At 38.4% G+C, this 14,970-nt stretch overlaps 1 protein-coding gene across 1 annotated transcript in view; it reads left to right on the top strand.

Annotated features, from left to right (window-relative positions):
• The first annotated feature begins 2,067 nt into the window (after nt 1–2,067).
• Nucleotides 2,068–14,970, top strand: part of ADGB (androglobin) — a 170,805-nt gene continuing 157,902 nt past the window's right edge. The window contains exon 1 of the mRNA XM_044247121.1: nt 2,068–2,188. Within this exon, the coding sequence (XP_044103056.1) occupies nt 2,115–2,188 (74 nt within the window). The 5' untranslated portion in view covers nt 2,068–2,114. The remainder of the gene's footprint in view (nt 2,189–14,970) is intronic.

The raw sequence follows: 14,970 nt of genomic DNA, 5'->3' as shown, positions 1-14,970 counted from the left end.
CCAGCGTTTAGTTCCAGAAAGAAGAGAAATTCTGTTTATGGGTGCTGCATACATAGCATAATAAAGGAGGAAGAACATTGGACTAAGAATCAATTAAGGACTTTATATTTTCAAAAAAAATTTTTTTATTATCTCATTTCATTCTTATGTCATTCTGAAGTCTTATGTCCCTTATTTTTGTCCTAATTTAATAGAAGAGAAAGCAGTTTCTGAGTGGGAGTACTGATATGTTTGGCTGAGGCCAGTGTTCCTCCCTTTTAGTGCCTCTAATCCGGACTATACCAGTAGCTGTGAAACTTTCGACAAGACACTTTCCTTGGTCTGGAGGTTTTCATCTATAACATATGGGTAGGCCAAGGAGGATTTGATTTCTAAAACTTTTCTTTTCTAAGGTTCTTTAACAATGAGTTCAGGGATGACCTTGGCTCAAGGTGAAACTCACCTGTTCGTGGGTTGGTTGCTTAAAATTGTGCTGTTTATACTCAATAGTCTTTGTATTTGCTTCTGGGTATGCATTTGATTACTTTGATAGGAGCTGGTATTCAACAATATTTTCTCAAAGTTTGGTCCTGTATTTTCATTCAGGAGTTCTCTGGAAATTTCAGTCCTGGGATAAATGAGGCGGAGCCCTCAAGATGCCTTTTTTTGTCTTCACATATATAGGAGATGTTTGTAGGGTACTTCTTCAGCCACAACATTAACACTACAGACTCTGAAGTTATTTATCTTGCATATAGAAATACAATGATGTTGCTGTCCAATTGATTGTCATTTGTGTAACGCCCCAAAACAATAAGATTGGGACAGTGTGCCGGGCAAAGGCTATGCTGCGTGCAGAGGGCTGGGCATTCATTTGTCAAAAGAGCTGAAAGATTTGCTTTATAGGAGGCTGGTTTTCCCCTGCAGAATTGGGCCTCTGAGCAATGCTCAGTCCCAGGATTATTTAAAGATAGTTAATTATTTGTAGGCTCACGGGAGCCGCCAAGGAACTTCATAGGGTTTCTAAACCTCAGGCCTGTGCATGGCCAGACCTCACTATAGTGAGGTTGTTTTTGGCCCACACAATATTTTGCTTTATTTTAATAAGTTTTGAAGCATTTCCAGTCTAAACATGGCTGGATTTCATTCATTCATGGCATCTGCCCGCTCCTTGAAGCAGGGGCCCCGTAATTGCCGTGCATTCATCGTGTGCCAAGCATTTTACATACTTTTTTTTTTTTCAAGAGAAAATCGTGAGTTAGATATTAGCATCTCCTGTTTACAAATGAATAAATGAGGCTCAAAAGGAAAAACTTGCCAAAGGCAACTAGTAAATACCACTATGGACCGGCAGAGCATTAGGTTTGAGCCTTAATGGATCTTGGTTTGCTTGCATCTCTTTCTTCTCCAGTGCCTCCCCAAGTATATCAGTGTATCAATATATATGATACACATATATGAGTGTATCAAGGGCCATTTGACTCTGTGACTAGGATTTATTCTTTAATATGAACAATGGAGACACTGGGCTTTTCCATCACAGACTTCATTCATTATTAGCTAAACTTGAGCAACTAGGGGTGTCATGCTCTCGTCTTCCCTACAGGGATCCCACTGTACCCATCCTATTCTCCTGGACAGCCCTTTTCAAGCCATCAGCAATTCGGAGCGTCCATAATGTGTCCTTAGTTGCAACTGGAAGAGCTTGCTCAGCGGAGACAAGACCAGAGGAAAGGCGACATCGCATAATAAACTGTCTTCAAATAATTGAAAGTCCAAAAGAGAAGAGTATGTCCATGGTTCCAAAGAGCAAAGCCAGGTAGAGCGGACCTGATAGAGCTGCGGTTTATGAGAGCTGCCCATCACCCCTAACGTCAAATCCATGCCAAGGTTCCCCGGATTCCTCCCCAGTAACCCCACCTCTAGGCCACCTGGAGGTGGAGACCTGAGCTCGCAGCGCCAGCGTCCCCGGTTGCCACTCGCAGAGCCGCTGCGCCAGAGCCGAGGGGGACCCGCCCTTCTGCTGCAGCCGCGAAGCCGCCGTCTCCTTGGCAACCGCAGACGCGGAGCGGCCCGGTGCCACTCCTCGCTCAGAGGTCGGTCGCCACTTGGTTCCCGGGTCCGAGACTGCTACCATGGCCTCCAAACAAACCAAAAAGAAAGAGGTGCATCGTATCAACTCGGCGCACGGATCGGATAAATCTAAAGAGTAAGGGACCTCTGCCAGCCCGACCCATCCTGGCCTAGCCTGGTCCTGGGGCTGCTCTCGGGCAGCAGGTTCTGCCAGGGCGGGAGTGGGGCCGGCCTACTCGCAGCTCCTCTGTCTTCTCTGGGAGATTCATGCTCCCATTCCTTCCTCGTGCCTACCTCCACCCTCCCCCTTCCCAGAGCCCCTGGTTTCTCTGCCTCAGGTGCCCAGTGGCACTGTTGGATTCCCTCCGTGAACCTGCCACTCTTCCCGCCCCTCCCCTCCTTCATAGCCCACCCAGGTACATCCTGGGGCGCAGCTGCCTGACGAAAAAGGCGTAACTCAAAGGATGTCCCCTTAGGGTCACATCTTCCTGGCCCCAATAATGACAGACACACACACACACACACACACACACACACAGATTTCAACTCAGTGCTTAATGGCGATTCCCTAGCTTCATCCAACAACTAAAGAACTTCTATCAGATGATATCAGAAATAAAACGGTTTTAAAACGTTAAACCTAGGGACGCCTGGGAAGCTCAGTTGGGTCTGGGTTGGGTCTCTGCCTTTGGCTCAGGTCATGATTTCCGTGCTAGGATCAGCCCCCTGTCAGGCTCTCTGCTCAGCAGGGAGCCTGCTTCCCTCTCTCACTGCCTGCCTCTCTACCTACTTGTGATCTCTCTCTCTGTCAAATAAATAAATAAAATCTTAAAAAAAAGTTAAAACTATATAAATATATGGTTCATGATAGTAATGTAACTCCTTTCCTACACACATCCTGATTCCTGATTCTCTAGTCCCAGTTCTGTCTTCCCTCCTAAGCAGGTTTCCAGCTATCTGGCAGATAATCCATTCATTTTATTAAGTTAAATTTTAGATACTATATTACATATATAAGTGATTTTAACAACATCTTATAAATCAGGTCATTTTAACATTTACCAAGGATTTTCATTCCTCTAGGTCCAAGTCTTACAAAGCCCTATAGGATCAGACCCCTATTACTTTTCTAACTTTTACTAACTTTTCTCCTTTGTTCACATACTAGTCTCCTCTCCACTCCCTGGAACACATGTGTTGTTCCTACCTCAGGATCTTTGCACTTGCTATTTCTACTGTGGAAAAACTCTTCTCCCCAGATTTTTATGTGGTCTTCTCCCTCACCACCTTTAGGTGTGTACTTAAATGTCATTTTCTTGTGTCAGCTTCTTGGGCCAACTGGTTTAAAATCATAGCCTCCATTTTCTTGCCATCCCTATTTTGCTGCTTTATCTTTCTTGAAATTTTTATTCATTTAACATACCTATATATTTTGATTTTTAAAAATTATGTTTATTTATATATCTTCCTGATAGAATGTAAGTTCCACAAGGGCAGAGCTTCTTTCTAATTTTTTAAATTTTATATACTATTGACTCCTTAGTATTTCAAGTGATTCTTGCCTTGTACATAGCAGACACTCAAAAATGCTTATTTAATGAGTGAATGACTAATTGAATAAGAGATTATAACAGGGTTGCAATGGAATTTTTGAATATATTAAAAAAAACCCTTAGTCAATGATGGTTATAATTAATGAACTTTGACGGCTGACAACTCTCAAGGAGTTTGGGAGAAAATCTTTGACTTTAAAGAGTTTATGTCCTGAAAGAGATGAGATTGTTAACTCTTATGGGGGAGGGGAGGAAACTGACCAAACCAGATACCATAAATCATAGTACATGGCCTGGGCCAGTGATGGTTGTCACATGAGAGAGACAAGGTGCTTGCTGGTAAGATTCTAACTCTTTCCTTGCAAGCAGTTCCCATTTCTTTTTGAAATGATAATGTTATTTCTAACATGTTTATTTCTTCCAGAAAATATTCGAGTTGAATTGCATCAATAAAACTGTATATGTCAATTTATGAAAATACAAGCGTACAGGCAAATAGTTACATAAAAGCTAGGCATTGCTAGAAACTATTGAGCATTAAACATCAAATCATTAGATTTTGCTGTACATAATATAATAAAATGTGAAGTTTATTATAAATCAAGTCGCCCTTCAAAATTTTTCTGGAAATTCAATCATAGATATCAGGCTAAGTCATCAACAAAAAATAAGTTGTCACCCTGCCTGGGACCTAGGGAAAAAAGTCTATCAAGGCTTCAGTGTAATTGTCATTTGAAATAGTCTGGGGATATTTACAGTAAGCTTTCCTACATCATTTTACTGTACCTTATGGTTACACATCCAATAAATGCAACCAACTCTAACATGGTCCTAGACATAGAAAGGAGAGAAAGGGTCTTCAGAGCTTTGAAAATAGCAATCTCTAGCATACCTCTTTTATTCCCTCAAATTATTGTTCCTAATGGGGACAAATACCATGCCTGGCTCTCACCTAGCATAGTGGCTAATACTGACCATTTCCACTTGTTGATTAAATGAGCTCATAGTTTAGTGACCCAGCTTGGTTTCCATTCCTTCTGAATTAGATTAAAGCATGGTTCTCCTTCTCTTTTAATCTGTTTTGCTGAGATGACAAAGTACAAAAACTGAGAACTTAAAACTGAGAAAGCAGGGTTATCTACGTCCAGCTCTAACCAAATTCACATGTCAGTATGACTTTGAATCACCAAGCAATGTTATGCCAGGGAACAGTGTTGTCAGTCCTCACATTAGATTCACTTACTATCATTTGGTCTATTTTCCTGACTCAGGAAGGATGGAGTTTCTGTCATAGGGTTCATTCTGGCACAAATTTTCTGTGACATTGGACATGTCATTTTTCTATTCTGACATTCAGTGTTTTTATTCTTTAAATGAAGAACCACCTAATTAAAATCGCCCCAGATCCAACATCTTCTGTCCTCCCTTTTCTGCTGTATTTTCCCCTTCATCTCTAAACTTCCATGGCTTCATCAGAATAAAAAACAAAAACAAAAACAAAAACAAAAAAAAAAAACAAAAAATTTACTGTGTCCACAATGGGTGAGAGAATTTTGTTACAGTTAAGTATTTAACACTTTGATTTAATTCATTTTTCCAGTAGAAGTTATCTTTTAAAAATTCTATGTTCAGGAGCAGTAACTGTCATAACAACTGTCACAAATTATAACTTTCAGTATCAAATATCTAATGATAATTAAAAATTATAAACCAGTCTAACTTAATCAATTTGAAAACTGATAGGCATGGCAAATACACCTTCATTAGGTAGATGCTATGCTATTAGAAGGGTTTGTAGTGACACTTTAAGTCAAAACTTTGATTTTCTTGGAAGTACTGAATATAAGCCTTTGTGTTACCATGGCTAACTTAAAAGAAAGAAAAGAAAGTATGCCTTTCAAATATTAGCAGTTATTAGAAGTGTTGAAGCTTTCGTTTGTAAACACCAAACTCTTTGGAACTGTAATGGGCATTTGAGGTGGAGACAGGATTTGGTGTTTATACTAAACAAAGTTTTGTTTCCCTTCCAATAGCACCTTCAAACCAAGCTCAAACAAATAGATAATCTGTTAAACTAGCAAGGATTATGCAACCTTCCAGATTCTTAATGATGATGAAATATCATTAACCCTCTTTCCAAGACAGAATGAAATTTCATAATGCTCAGTAATCTATCCTTACTGACTGAAAAGCACATCTAAATATTTTGTAGGCTTTTCAAAAAAGAACAACGTATCAGTCCATAAGAAAATTTGAAAACAGGACTAATTGTGATCAATGTTATAAAAGCAACACAAAGTAGAAGAATAAATATCTTACTGAGGATTAAATTAAGTGGGTTCTTGGTCATCAGAGGTTCAAGAGGGAGAGCAGATTAAATGAAATCATGCCATAGTGGTTGGTAGGTAATATGTTCCTCCACCTTCAGGGATCAGGAAAGAAATTCTCCATGAGAGAGTGGGAAGGTGCCTGTGGCACCAAGTCCAGTCCTCATAGCTCCACAGAGGAAGGCAAAGGTAAGAGAGCCAGCAGAGGACAAAACAACCCAGGGCTCACAGTGAGTTTTGTGATTTTTCCCAGATGACCTCTATTGACCCCACAACTAAGGTCAATTAACAAATTTAAAAGGTTACTTCCTGTGACAGAAGCTTCCTTAGAGCAAAGCTTTTTCTTTATGTCAATTTCTCAAGCATTCAGTGAGGACTTCTCATGCCCAGCTCTCTTGTAGGTCTGAGAGGACAAGGAATTGTGAAACATGGTACCTTCTCTCCGGGGATATGTGATCTAGGAAGAAAAAATATCCCCTAAGATTCACACCAAAGTAACTAGGAGGTATACGGGGATTCCACATTGGTCAGGGGTACTTGTTGGAAATAATGCAAGAGGCCGTATGTTCGCATGGAATTAGATGAGAGGCATCATGAGAGTCCTACAATGAGGGCTCTACAGGGAAGAGGAGAGGAAGATCACGTCCAAACAGAGGTGGTCTGTCCTCACTCCTCTACCAGCCAATCCCCAATTCAGAAGGCACCAGTTAGCAAGACGGTCAGTGCAGGCTATGGGCCTGTAAATGGCACAGAAAGCCAACCAGATGGCTGGCGTAGAGTGTCTGTGTCTGGATGGACTGGCCCCTAAAGCATCTAAAATGAATATGCAGCAGAATGGGAGGGACGGATTCAGGGATTTAAACTTAATTAAGGGATTTGAAGTATAAGGGAAAAACACAAATGTTTTTCTATATTAAAATAATGATTTATGAGAAAGAATTCGACACTTGTCTGCATGGACTCTACGTTGGATTAAGAATCATAATAGCAAGAAATGAGTGGTGGTCTGAGATAATGGGGAATGCCTGATTTGGAGAGCTCTCCATGGCCGTGAGGGACATTATGAAAGGGGAACTCTCGAGGATAGTGAGGGACATTTTTTTAAAATTAGTTTCAGAGGTAGAATTTAGTGATTTATCTGTTGCATCTAACACCCAGTGCTCATTACATCACGTGCCCTCCTTAGTACCCATCACCCTTTCACCCACCCGCCTCCGTCCAGCAACTAGTGAGGGACATTTTTATTTATTTATTTTTTATTTTTAAAGACTTTTTTTTTTATTTATTTGTGAGAGAGAGAGAGAAAGAGAGCATGAGCAGGGGGGAAAGGCAGAGGGAGAAGCAGATTCCTGGCCAAGGAGGGAGTTCATACAGGGCTCCATCCCAAGATCCTGAGATCATGATGAGCCCAAAGCAGACACATAACTGAGCAAGGCACCCAGGTGTCCCAGTGAGGGATATTTTTAAAGGGGAACTGTCAATGGTAATGAAAGACATTTATAAAGATGGGTGCAGAGCTGATCGGTAAGATAATTTTGTTGTCGAAGTCTACAAAAGCCAAATTTCTGATCTTCAGTTGCGGTGGTAATACTTGTTGTGATGTCCAGGAAATGATGCCACCCTGTCTGAAAGAGAAAAGTGGAAATAAAATTCAGTGGCAAATTTCTGAAGGCCTTGCCTGGTTTATCTGGCTTATCTGCATTCTCTCAGGGCCTGGTACAGTGTGTGTTTAACAAATGTGTATAATTTAATTGAGTTGAACTGGAACCCTGGTGGGGTTGCTTGGCCATAAAACCCCTCTGGGTCAGAACCAGAATGAGACTACAAGAGTAAGGAAGACGGCCTGTTGGACATACCCCAGAACGCAGGGTAACTTTTGGCACACACTAGGGCATTACGTAAATGTCTGTTGCGTATCTTTAAATATAAAATCTCAGCCCCAAAGTTCTGCTTAATGAGGATAGAAGAACCACATTTGTCTTGGGGAATACCATTGGTTCTCTTTTTAAAATAAACCTAATCTGGGATGCTTGGGTGGCTCAGTTGGTTAAGCTGCTGCCTTTAGCTCAGGTCATGATCCCAGGGTCCTGGGGTCGAGTCCTGCATGGGGCTCCTTGCTCGGCAGGGAGCCCGCTTCTCTCGCTGCCTCTCTGCCTGCTTGTGTGTACTCTCTCTCTCTGGCAAATAAATAAAATCTTAAAAAAAAATAAACAATCTGTACATTTAAAAATTTATTAAGATTTTTTGTGGTTTAAGAATCATCACTGACAGGGGCGCCTGGGTGGCTCAGTTGTTTAAGCCTCTGCCTTCAGCTCAGGTCATGATCTCAGGGTCCTGGGATCGAGCCCCACGTCGGGCCCTCTGCTCAGCAGGGAGCCTGCTTCCCTCTTCTCTCTCTCTGCTTGCCTCTCTGCCTACTTGTGATCTCTCTCTATCAAATAAATAAATAAATAAACTATAAAAAAATAATTTAAAGAATCATCACTGACAGTGAAATCTATTTTTTTTTTTTTTTAGCATCACCCAATTTTTAATTTGTTTAGTTTTGGAGAAGAAATGGTTCCCTCTAAAGTTGATTTGGTAACATTATTAAAGAAGTAGATGCTACCTTAAAAAGATTAAGTTTATAAACTCATGAATTTGTATTTCTTTTTTTTTTTTTTAAGATTTTATTTATTTATTTGACAGAGCGAGATCACAAGCAGGCAGAGAGGCAGGCAGAGAGAGAGAGAGGGAAGCAGGCTCCCTGCTGAGCAGAGAGCCCAATGCGGGCCTCGATCTCAGGACCCTGAGATCATGACCTGAGCCGAAGGCAGTGGCTTAACCCACTGAGCCACCCAGGCGCCCATGAATTTGTATTTCATTGTTCCCTAAAAACATAATCAGATGTGTACTTTGAAACTAGTAGCATTGTTACTAATGCCTCTAGATGTGCAAGCTAATGTTGCCTTTATCAAAGGTGAGTATTTAAAAATATTTTCATTGACTTTAATATTTGTTTGACATTTCCAGGTCACAGGTTATTTAATTCAAGGGATTAAATAATATATAAACTGATTATACTACTTGGTGTGAGATGAAATGGCTAAAAAGTATATTTAAGACAGATTAAAAATAAATCTTTGATATGAGCTATATAATTTTATATGTTTTGTGTAATGTGAAAAATTGAATAGAAATATTACTATCAGGGCACCTGGGTGGCTTTTTCTGTCAAATAAATAAATAAAATCTTAAAAAAAAAAAGAAATATTACTACCACTTTTACTCTCAACAATGAAGATGCACATATATTGTCATAAGAAGTATAGGTTCGGGCTAACTAATTCTAAATTCTGGGGCTATACCTCTGCTAATTTGTAGGGCTGAATTCACATATGCTATATATTTAAAGCGAACATTTACTTCTATTTTGTATGGGTTTTTTTGTTTGTCTGTTTTTTGTTTTTGCTGGTGTCAAAACAAATGCTGTGGTCCAAATACTTTATATTTATTTTTTTTGCCATAGGATGAATATCAGAATTACATATATTACTCCAGTTGTAGTTAAAAAAAAAATCACTGTGCCTTTTCTACCCTCGAGGTTAGTTATAAATTAGTGTGAAAGTCTCCAGCTTGTAAAACCTCATAGATCCAGAGGCAAAAGGAGAGGAAGCAGGAACAATGAGCTGTTTTGCTTGCTTTGGTCCCAGGTATGAGTCAGAAAGAAACACAGTGAGAGTTTAAGCAGGTAAGGTCAAGGTCAAAGGTGAAGGTTGTACTGCACACACTGCCAACAAGGCCCTTTCTACATACTATTATAATGAATGAATTAGCCCCATGTTTGCTACACCTTGGGTCAAAGTCTAGGAGAAATTAAGGACTGGTTTGCACCACCAACAAAGAATGAGGTCATGAGGAAACTAGCTGGAGTTAGAGTAAAAGAAAAACACCATGTGCTCTTTATAAATATCAGCTTTGCTGCTGGAAGGTGTCAGATCCTGGGAAGCGGGAGAAGCCTAACGTCCTCATGTACTTTGACTTCGGACGGGAAAAAGCAGATGCAGCTGCCTCTTCTTCAGCTCTCATTACTCCTCCTGTCTTTCCAGAGGGTTTAGCTGCCTCCCAGGGGAGCATGGGTCACTCCAGCTCAATCTCACCTCTCTTGCCCTTTCCCTGAGGACTCTCTTCTCTCGGGCCTGCCCCTGCCTAGCTTGCTTTCTTCTGCCCCCCTGCATGAAGTCATTCTGCAGTGGTCTCACTCACCCGTCCTCTCACCGATTAGTCTCCTTTTTGATCTTCTAAAACAGTCATTCCTGATTAAAGTGGACTAAATTAGCATCTGTGGTCCTTCTCATGTAATTGAGCTCAGGTTCAAGTGGACAAATCCACTTGGAGGTGGTCTATTGCTCTAGGTTAAATATGTCGAAAATGGGGCACCTGGGTGGCTCAGTGGGTTAAAGCCTCTGCCTTCGGCTCAGGTCATGATCTCAGGGTCCTGGGATCGAGCCCCACATTGGGCTTTCTGACTGGTGGGGAGCCTGCTTCCTCCTCTCTCTCTGCCTACTTGTGATCTCTGTCTGTCAAATAAATAAGTAAATAAAATCTCAAAAAAAAAAATGTCAAAAATGGAGTTCATATTTTTTCTCTCCAATGTACGTATTTCCCATGTGGTTCATTTTGAAGAATCTTATTACCATCCGCACTGACCCTCTTGGACTCCAAAGTTCAGTCATGGTTGACTTTCCCCTGCCCAGCATCTGGTTCGTCCCTTTGTTCTTTTGATTTTACGTTCAAGTTGCTTCTCTAGCCTGGCTCAACCTTCCTTTTCTTCCCTGTCATTTTCTAGTTTGGGCCTTTTGATAACTCCTTTTGATAACTTTTGGAACCGTTGAGAAAGCATTCCAACTTCCTTGCTTTCTTCAGTCTATTCCCAATCTTCTTTCTATGCAGTACTGTTAGTCATCTTCTCAACACACTCTTCCACTGGCAGGATGTTCCTGCTTTAGAGAAGAAAGAGGGAAGGGAGGAAGGAAAAGAAGGAGAAAGAAGGCACGGAACTAGCTGGCAGGGCCATAGCCCACTCCGACTCCATCCTAGTCTCTGTTACCAGCCAAACACTAACACACGATGGACATTCTCCCACTTTTCTACCTCTGTGCCTTTCCCATCCTCTTTTCTCTGCTTATGGTTGCTTTGGCCTTACCCCTGCCATTGTAGGACTATCTTAAGACCTGCTTTTCCTTGCAGCCATCACAGATTGGCTAAATTAGAAATCATCTTCCTCCTCTTCTGTGCAGATAAAGCACTTCATTTTTAACTTTTTTCAAGCCCTTTCACTTTTGCCTTTGCGGTTTTCTTACTGTGTGTATTGATGCTCACTAATTTTAAGTTATTTGAGAACAGAAACTGAGTCTTAAGCCATCTTCATATTTACTCAAGCACAATGTATTGAAAAAAAAATGATGAACTTTAAAAATTTAGTATCCAATTAAATAATTTTAATAAAACCAAGAGGATAAAAGGTCAGCACGACAACCTGGCCTTAACTATTTTTAATTGAAATTTTTTTTAAGATTGCAATGTGTTTCCTTACATATGTGAGGTTTCTAAAGAGTATGGCTCAGAATGTCCCAACCCAAATTAAGTCAGTTGTGTAATTGTGTTCATATTCTAAATCTTTCAGGGTATTAGCTGACACTACTTAAGAAGGCCCGCTGATTGCACAGTGGACAAATAAACAGCCTCCCACTATGACTAATATTGTGTCTTAACTCTGAACAGCATGCTTGAAGAAAAAAAATGGCAAAATTCCAGACACTCATTTTATTGAAGTTTTAATCCCCACAGTGAAAATAATCTAATTAAAGCACATATAGGACTGTGTATATGTAAATCAGCTTCTGATTTTCTTTCTTTCTTTCTTTTTTGCTTAGAAGTTTCTAATAACTTTGTACCAGCTGAAGTTTTCTTTGAAGATTTTCAACTCTTAGACATTTTCTATTGTATTAATTATTCTTCTTAATTGATTTAAGAATTTTTAAAAAATCATTTTGTCATCTTTGCAAGGTATGTGATTAATGTGTTTTTAAGTTTTAAAAAATATTTATTCATGTTTTATGAATAATTGGATTATAAAATACATTTTAATATAATTATGGATTACTTTCATAATATATAAAGATAGTTTTGACTTCTTCCCAATTCCAGATTATTCAAGATATTTAATTTATCAGGAATAGGTATACATGAAAGACAAAATATATTTTATTGCACATAACTCAGTAATCAAATATATCATACAATATGGATTTAATTTTACTATGTATTATGACTCTAGGAACAGATAATATTGCTATCACAGTATGGTGTTCGGAATTTCCTTAATTTGCCTTTTATAATTCCCAGGCTTGTTTTCTTTTTATTTCTGAGATCAAGACCTGAGCCAAGATCAAGATTTGGATGTTTAACACACTGAGCCACCCAGGCACCCCTCTTTCTCTTTCTTCTTTAAAAACAGGTTTATTTTTTAAAATTCTTTTTTTTTTTTAAGATTTTATTTATTTATTTGACAGAGAGAGATCACAAGTAGGCAGAGAGAGAGAGAGGATGTAGGACTCGATTCTGGGACCCCGAGATCATGACCCGAGACGAAGGCAGCGGCTCAACCCACTGAGCCACCCAGGTGCCCCTATTATTTAAAATTCTTAAAAAAGGATTTTATTTATTTATTTGGCAGAGGGAGAGAGCACAAGTGGGGGGAGGGGCAGAGAAAGAGGCAGAAACAGACTCCCCACTGAGCTGGAAGACTGACAAGCGGTTGATCCCAGGAGCCTGGGATCATGACCTGAGCCAAAGGCAGATACCTAACTGACTGAGCCAGCCAGGAAACCCTAAAAACAGGTTTATTCATGTAAATCTGACATACAGAAATTTCCATGTATTTAAAGGATATGTTTTGATAAGTTTTGAAGTACATCTACACACATGAAAACATCCACATGATTAAGACAACGAAGAGATTTACCTTTCAAAAAGGTTTTCATGATTTCTTGGTGATCCCTACCTTCTGTCCCTTCCTCACCCAGTCTCCAGGGAACCACTCTTTTGTGTTCTGTTACTATAGATTAGTTTTAATTTTCCTAGAGTTTTATATAAATGGAATCATGTATACTCTGTGTGGTTTCTTTCATTCATTATATTTATTTTACTTTCATATTCTTTCATGTTGTTTCTAGCAGGTAGTGTAGAATTGGTATTATTTCTTCATTGAATATTTAGTAGACTTCACCAATGAAGCCATTTGGACCTGGACTTTTCTTTGTAGGGAAGTTTTTAATGACAAATTCACTTTCTTTAATAGACACAGGGATACTCCGTATCTCCAATCCATCCTTTGAGTTATTCTTAATTTATGTTCTTCAAGAAATTGTTCTATTTCATCTAAGTTATTGAATATATGGACTTAGAGTTGTTTGTAGTATTTCTTTATTCTCCTTTTAATGTCTAGAATCATTAGTGATGGCCCACTTTGGCTTCTGATATTGGTAGTTTGTGTCTTTTTTCTTATATTCTGATCAATCTGACCAGAGTTTGATTAATTTTGATGACCTCAAAGAACTGGATTTTAGATTCATTGATTTTTCTCTATCATTTTTCTATTTCTATTGATTTGATGTAATCTTAATTTTCTTGCTTTATTTAGTTTAGATTTTACCAGTTTAAGGTAGAAACTGAATATATTGAGACTTTGACTCTTTTCCTCATATAGGTTTTTTTGGCTATTATTTCTCCCTTATGTACTGCTTCAGTAAAATCCTGTAGATTTTAATGTTTTCTCCATCTTTATTCAGTTCAAATACTTTCTAACTCCCTTTTTGATTTCTCCTTTAACATATTGGTTAATCATAAGTGTTTTATTTCAGTTATAGTTATAGCTTAGAATTTTCCATATTTTTTCTGTGATTTCTAATGTAATTCCATTGGTCAGAGAAGATACTTTTTATAATTTGAATTCTTTTAAATTTGTTGAGACATTCTATGTCTTAGATTGTGGTCCATCTTGATAAATATAATGTGTGTTCTTGAAAAGAATGTGCATCTTATTGTGATAAATGTTCTATAAATGTCAATTAGGTCAATTTTAATGGATATTGTTCTATATTGGATAGTGTTCTATATACTGTATCTTCTACAGCCTTATTGATTTTCCATCTGGTATTTTTTTTTCTTCCACTTAAAGGCCTTCTTTTATTTTTTTATTGTGCTAAGGATTTTCTGCTGATGAATGCTTTCAGCTATTTATGTCAGGAAAAAAGTGTTTATGTCTTTTTCACTTTTTAGAAATATTTTTGGTAAGTGTATAATTCTAGCTTGGCAGATTTTTTTCTTTTTAATTTTTAAAAGATATTCCCCATTCATTTGAATTGTTTTTAAGAGAAATTTGTTGTTTTCCGTTTTCTTTGTTCCTCTGCATGTAATATGTGTCTTTTTTTCCCCTCCAGTTATTAGCATTTTTTTTTCAACAGAACTTTTGAGTCATTTGCTTATGTTGTACTTAAGCATGATACTCTTAATGTTTCTTGAGTTTCGGGCTTATTAAAATTCCTGAATTCATGGATTTGTAGTTTGCATTTAATTTTTAAAAGTTTTGACCATAATTTCTTCCAATATTTTTTTCTTCCTCCTAGCCCTCCTTTGAGGACATAATCCCCAGATTGTTTGAAATTGTCCTAGAATTCACTGATGCTCTGTTTATTTTCATTTCTTCTTTATGTTTCATTTTGGGTTATTTCTGTTGCCATTGTTTTAAGTTCCTTAATCTTCAGTATTTTTTCTCAAACACTTTAGTTTCCATTTCAGGTATTTCAATCATTTAAAAAAAAAAATCTCATGTGTGTGAGAAACTACCCAAGGTCAAAGAAAAAAGTACTCAAAAGGATTGGAGGACTCACACAGAGCTAATTCTATTGTTATCATCCACAAAACCCAAAGTAAGTAGAAAGAAAGGAATAAAAAAGATTAGAGAATAAATAAATGAAATAGAAAATAGAAAAACA

The sequence above is a fragment of the Neovison vison genome, chromosome 1, assembly GCF_020171115.1.
Source record: "Neovison vison isolate M4711 chromosome 1, ASM_NN_V1, whole genome shotgun sequence".
NCBI lineage: Eukaryota > Metazoa > Chordata > Mammalia > Carnivora > Mustelidae > Neogale > Neogale vison.
This window is presented reverse-complemented; position numbering and strand designations above follow the sequence as displayed.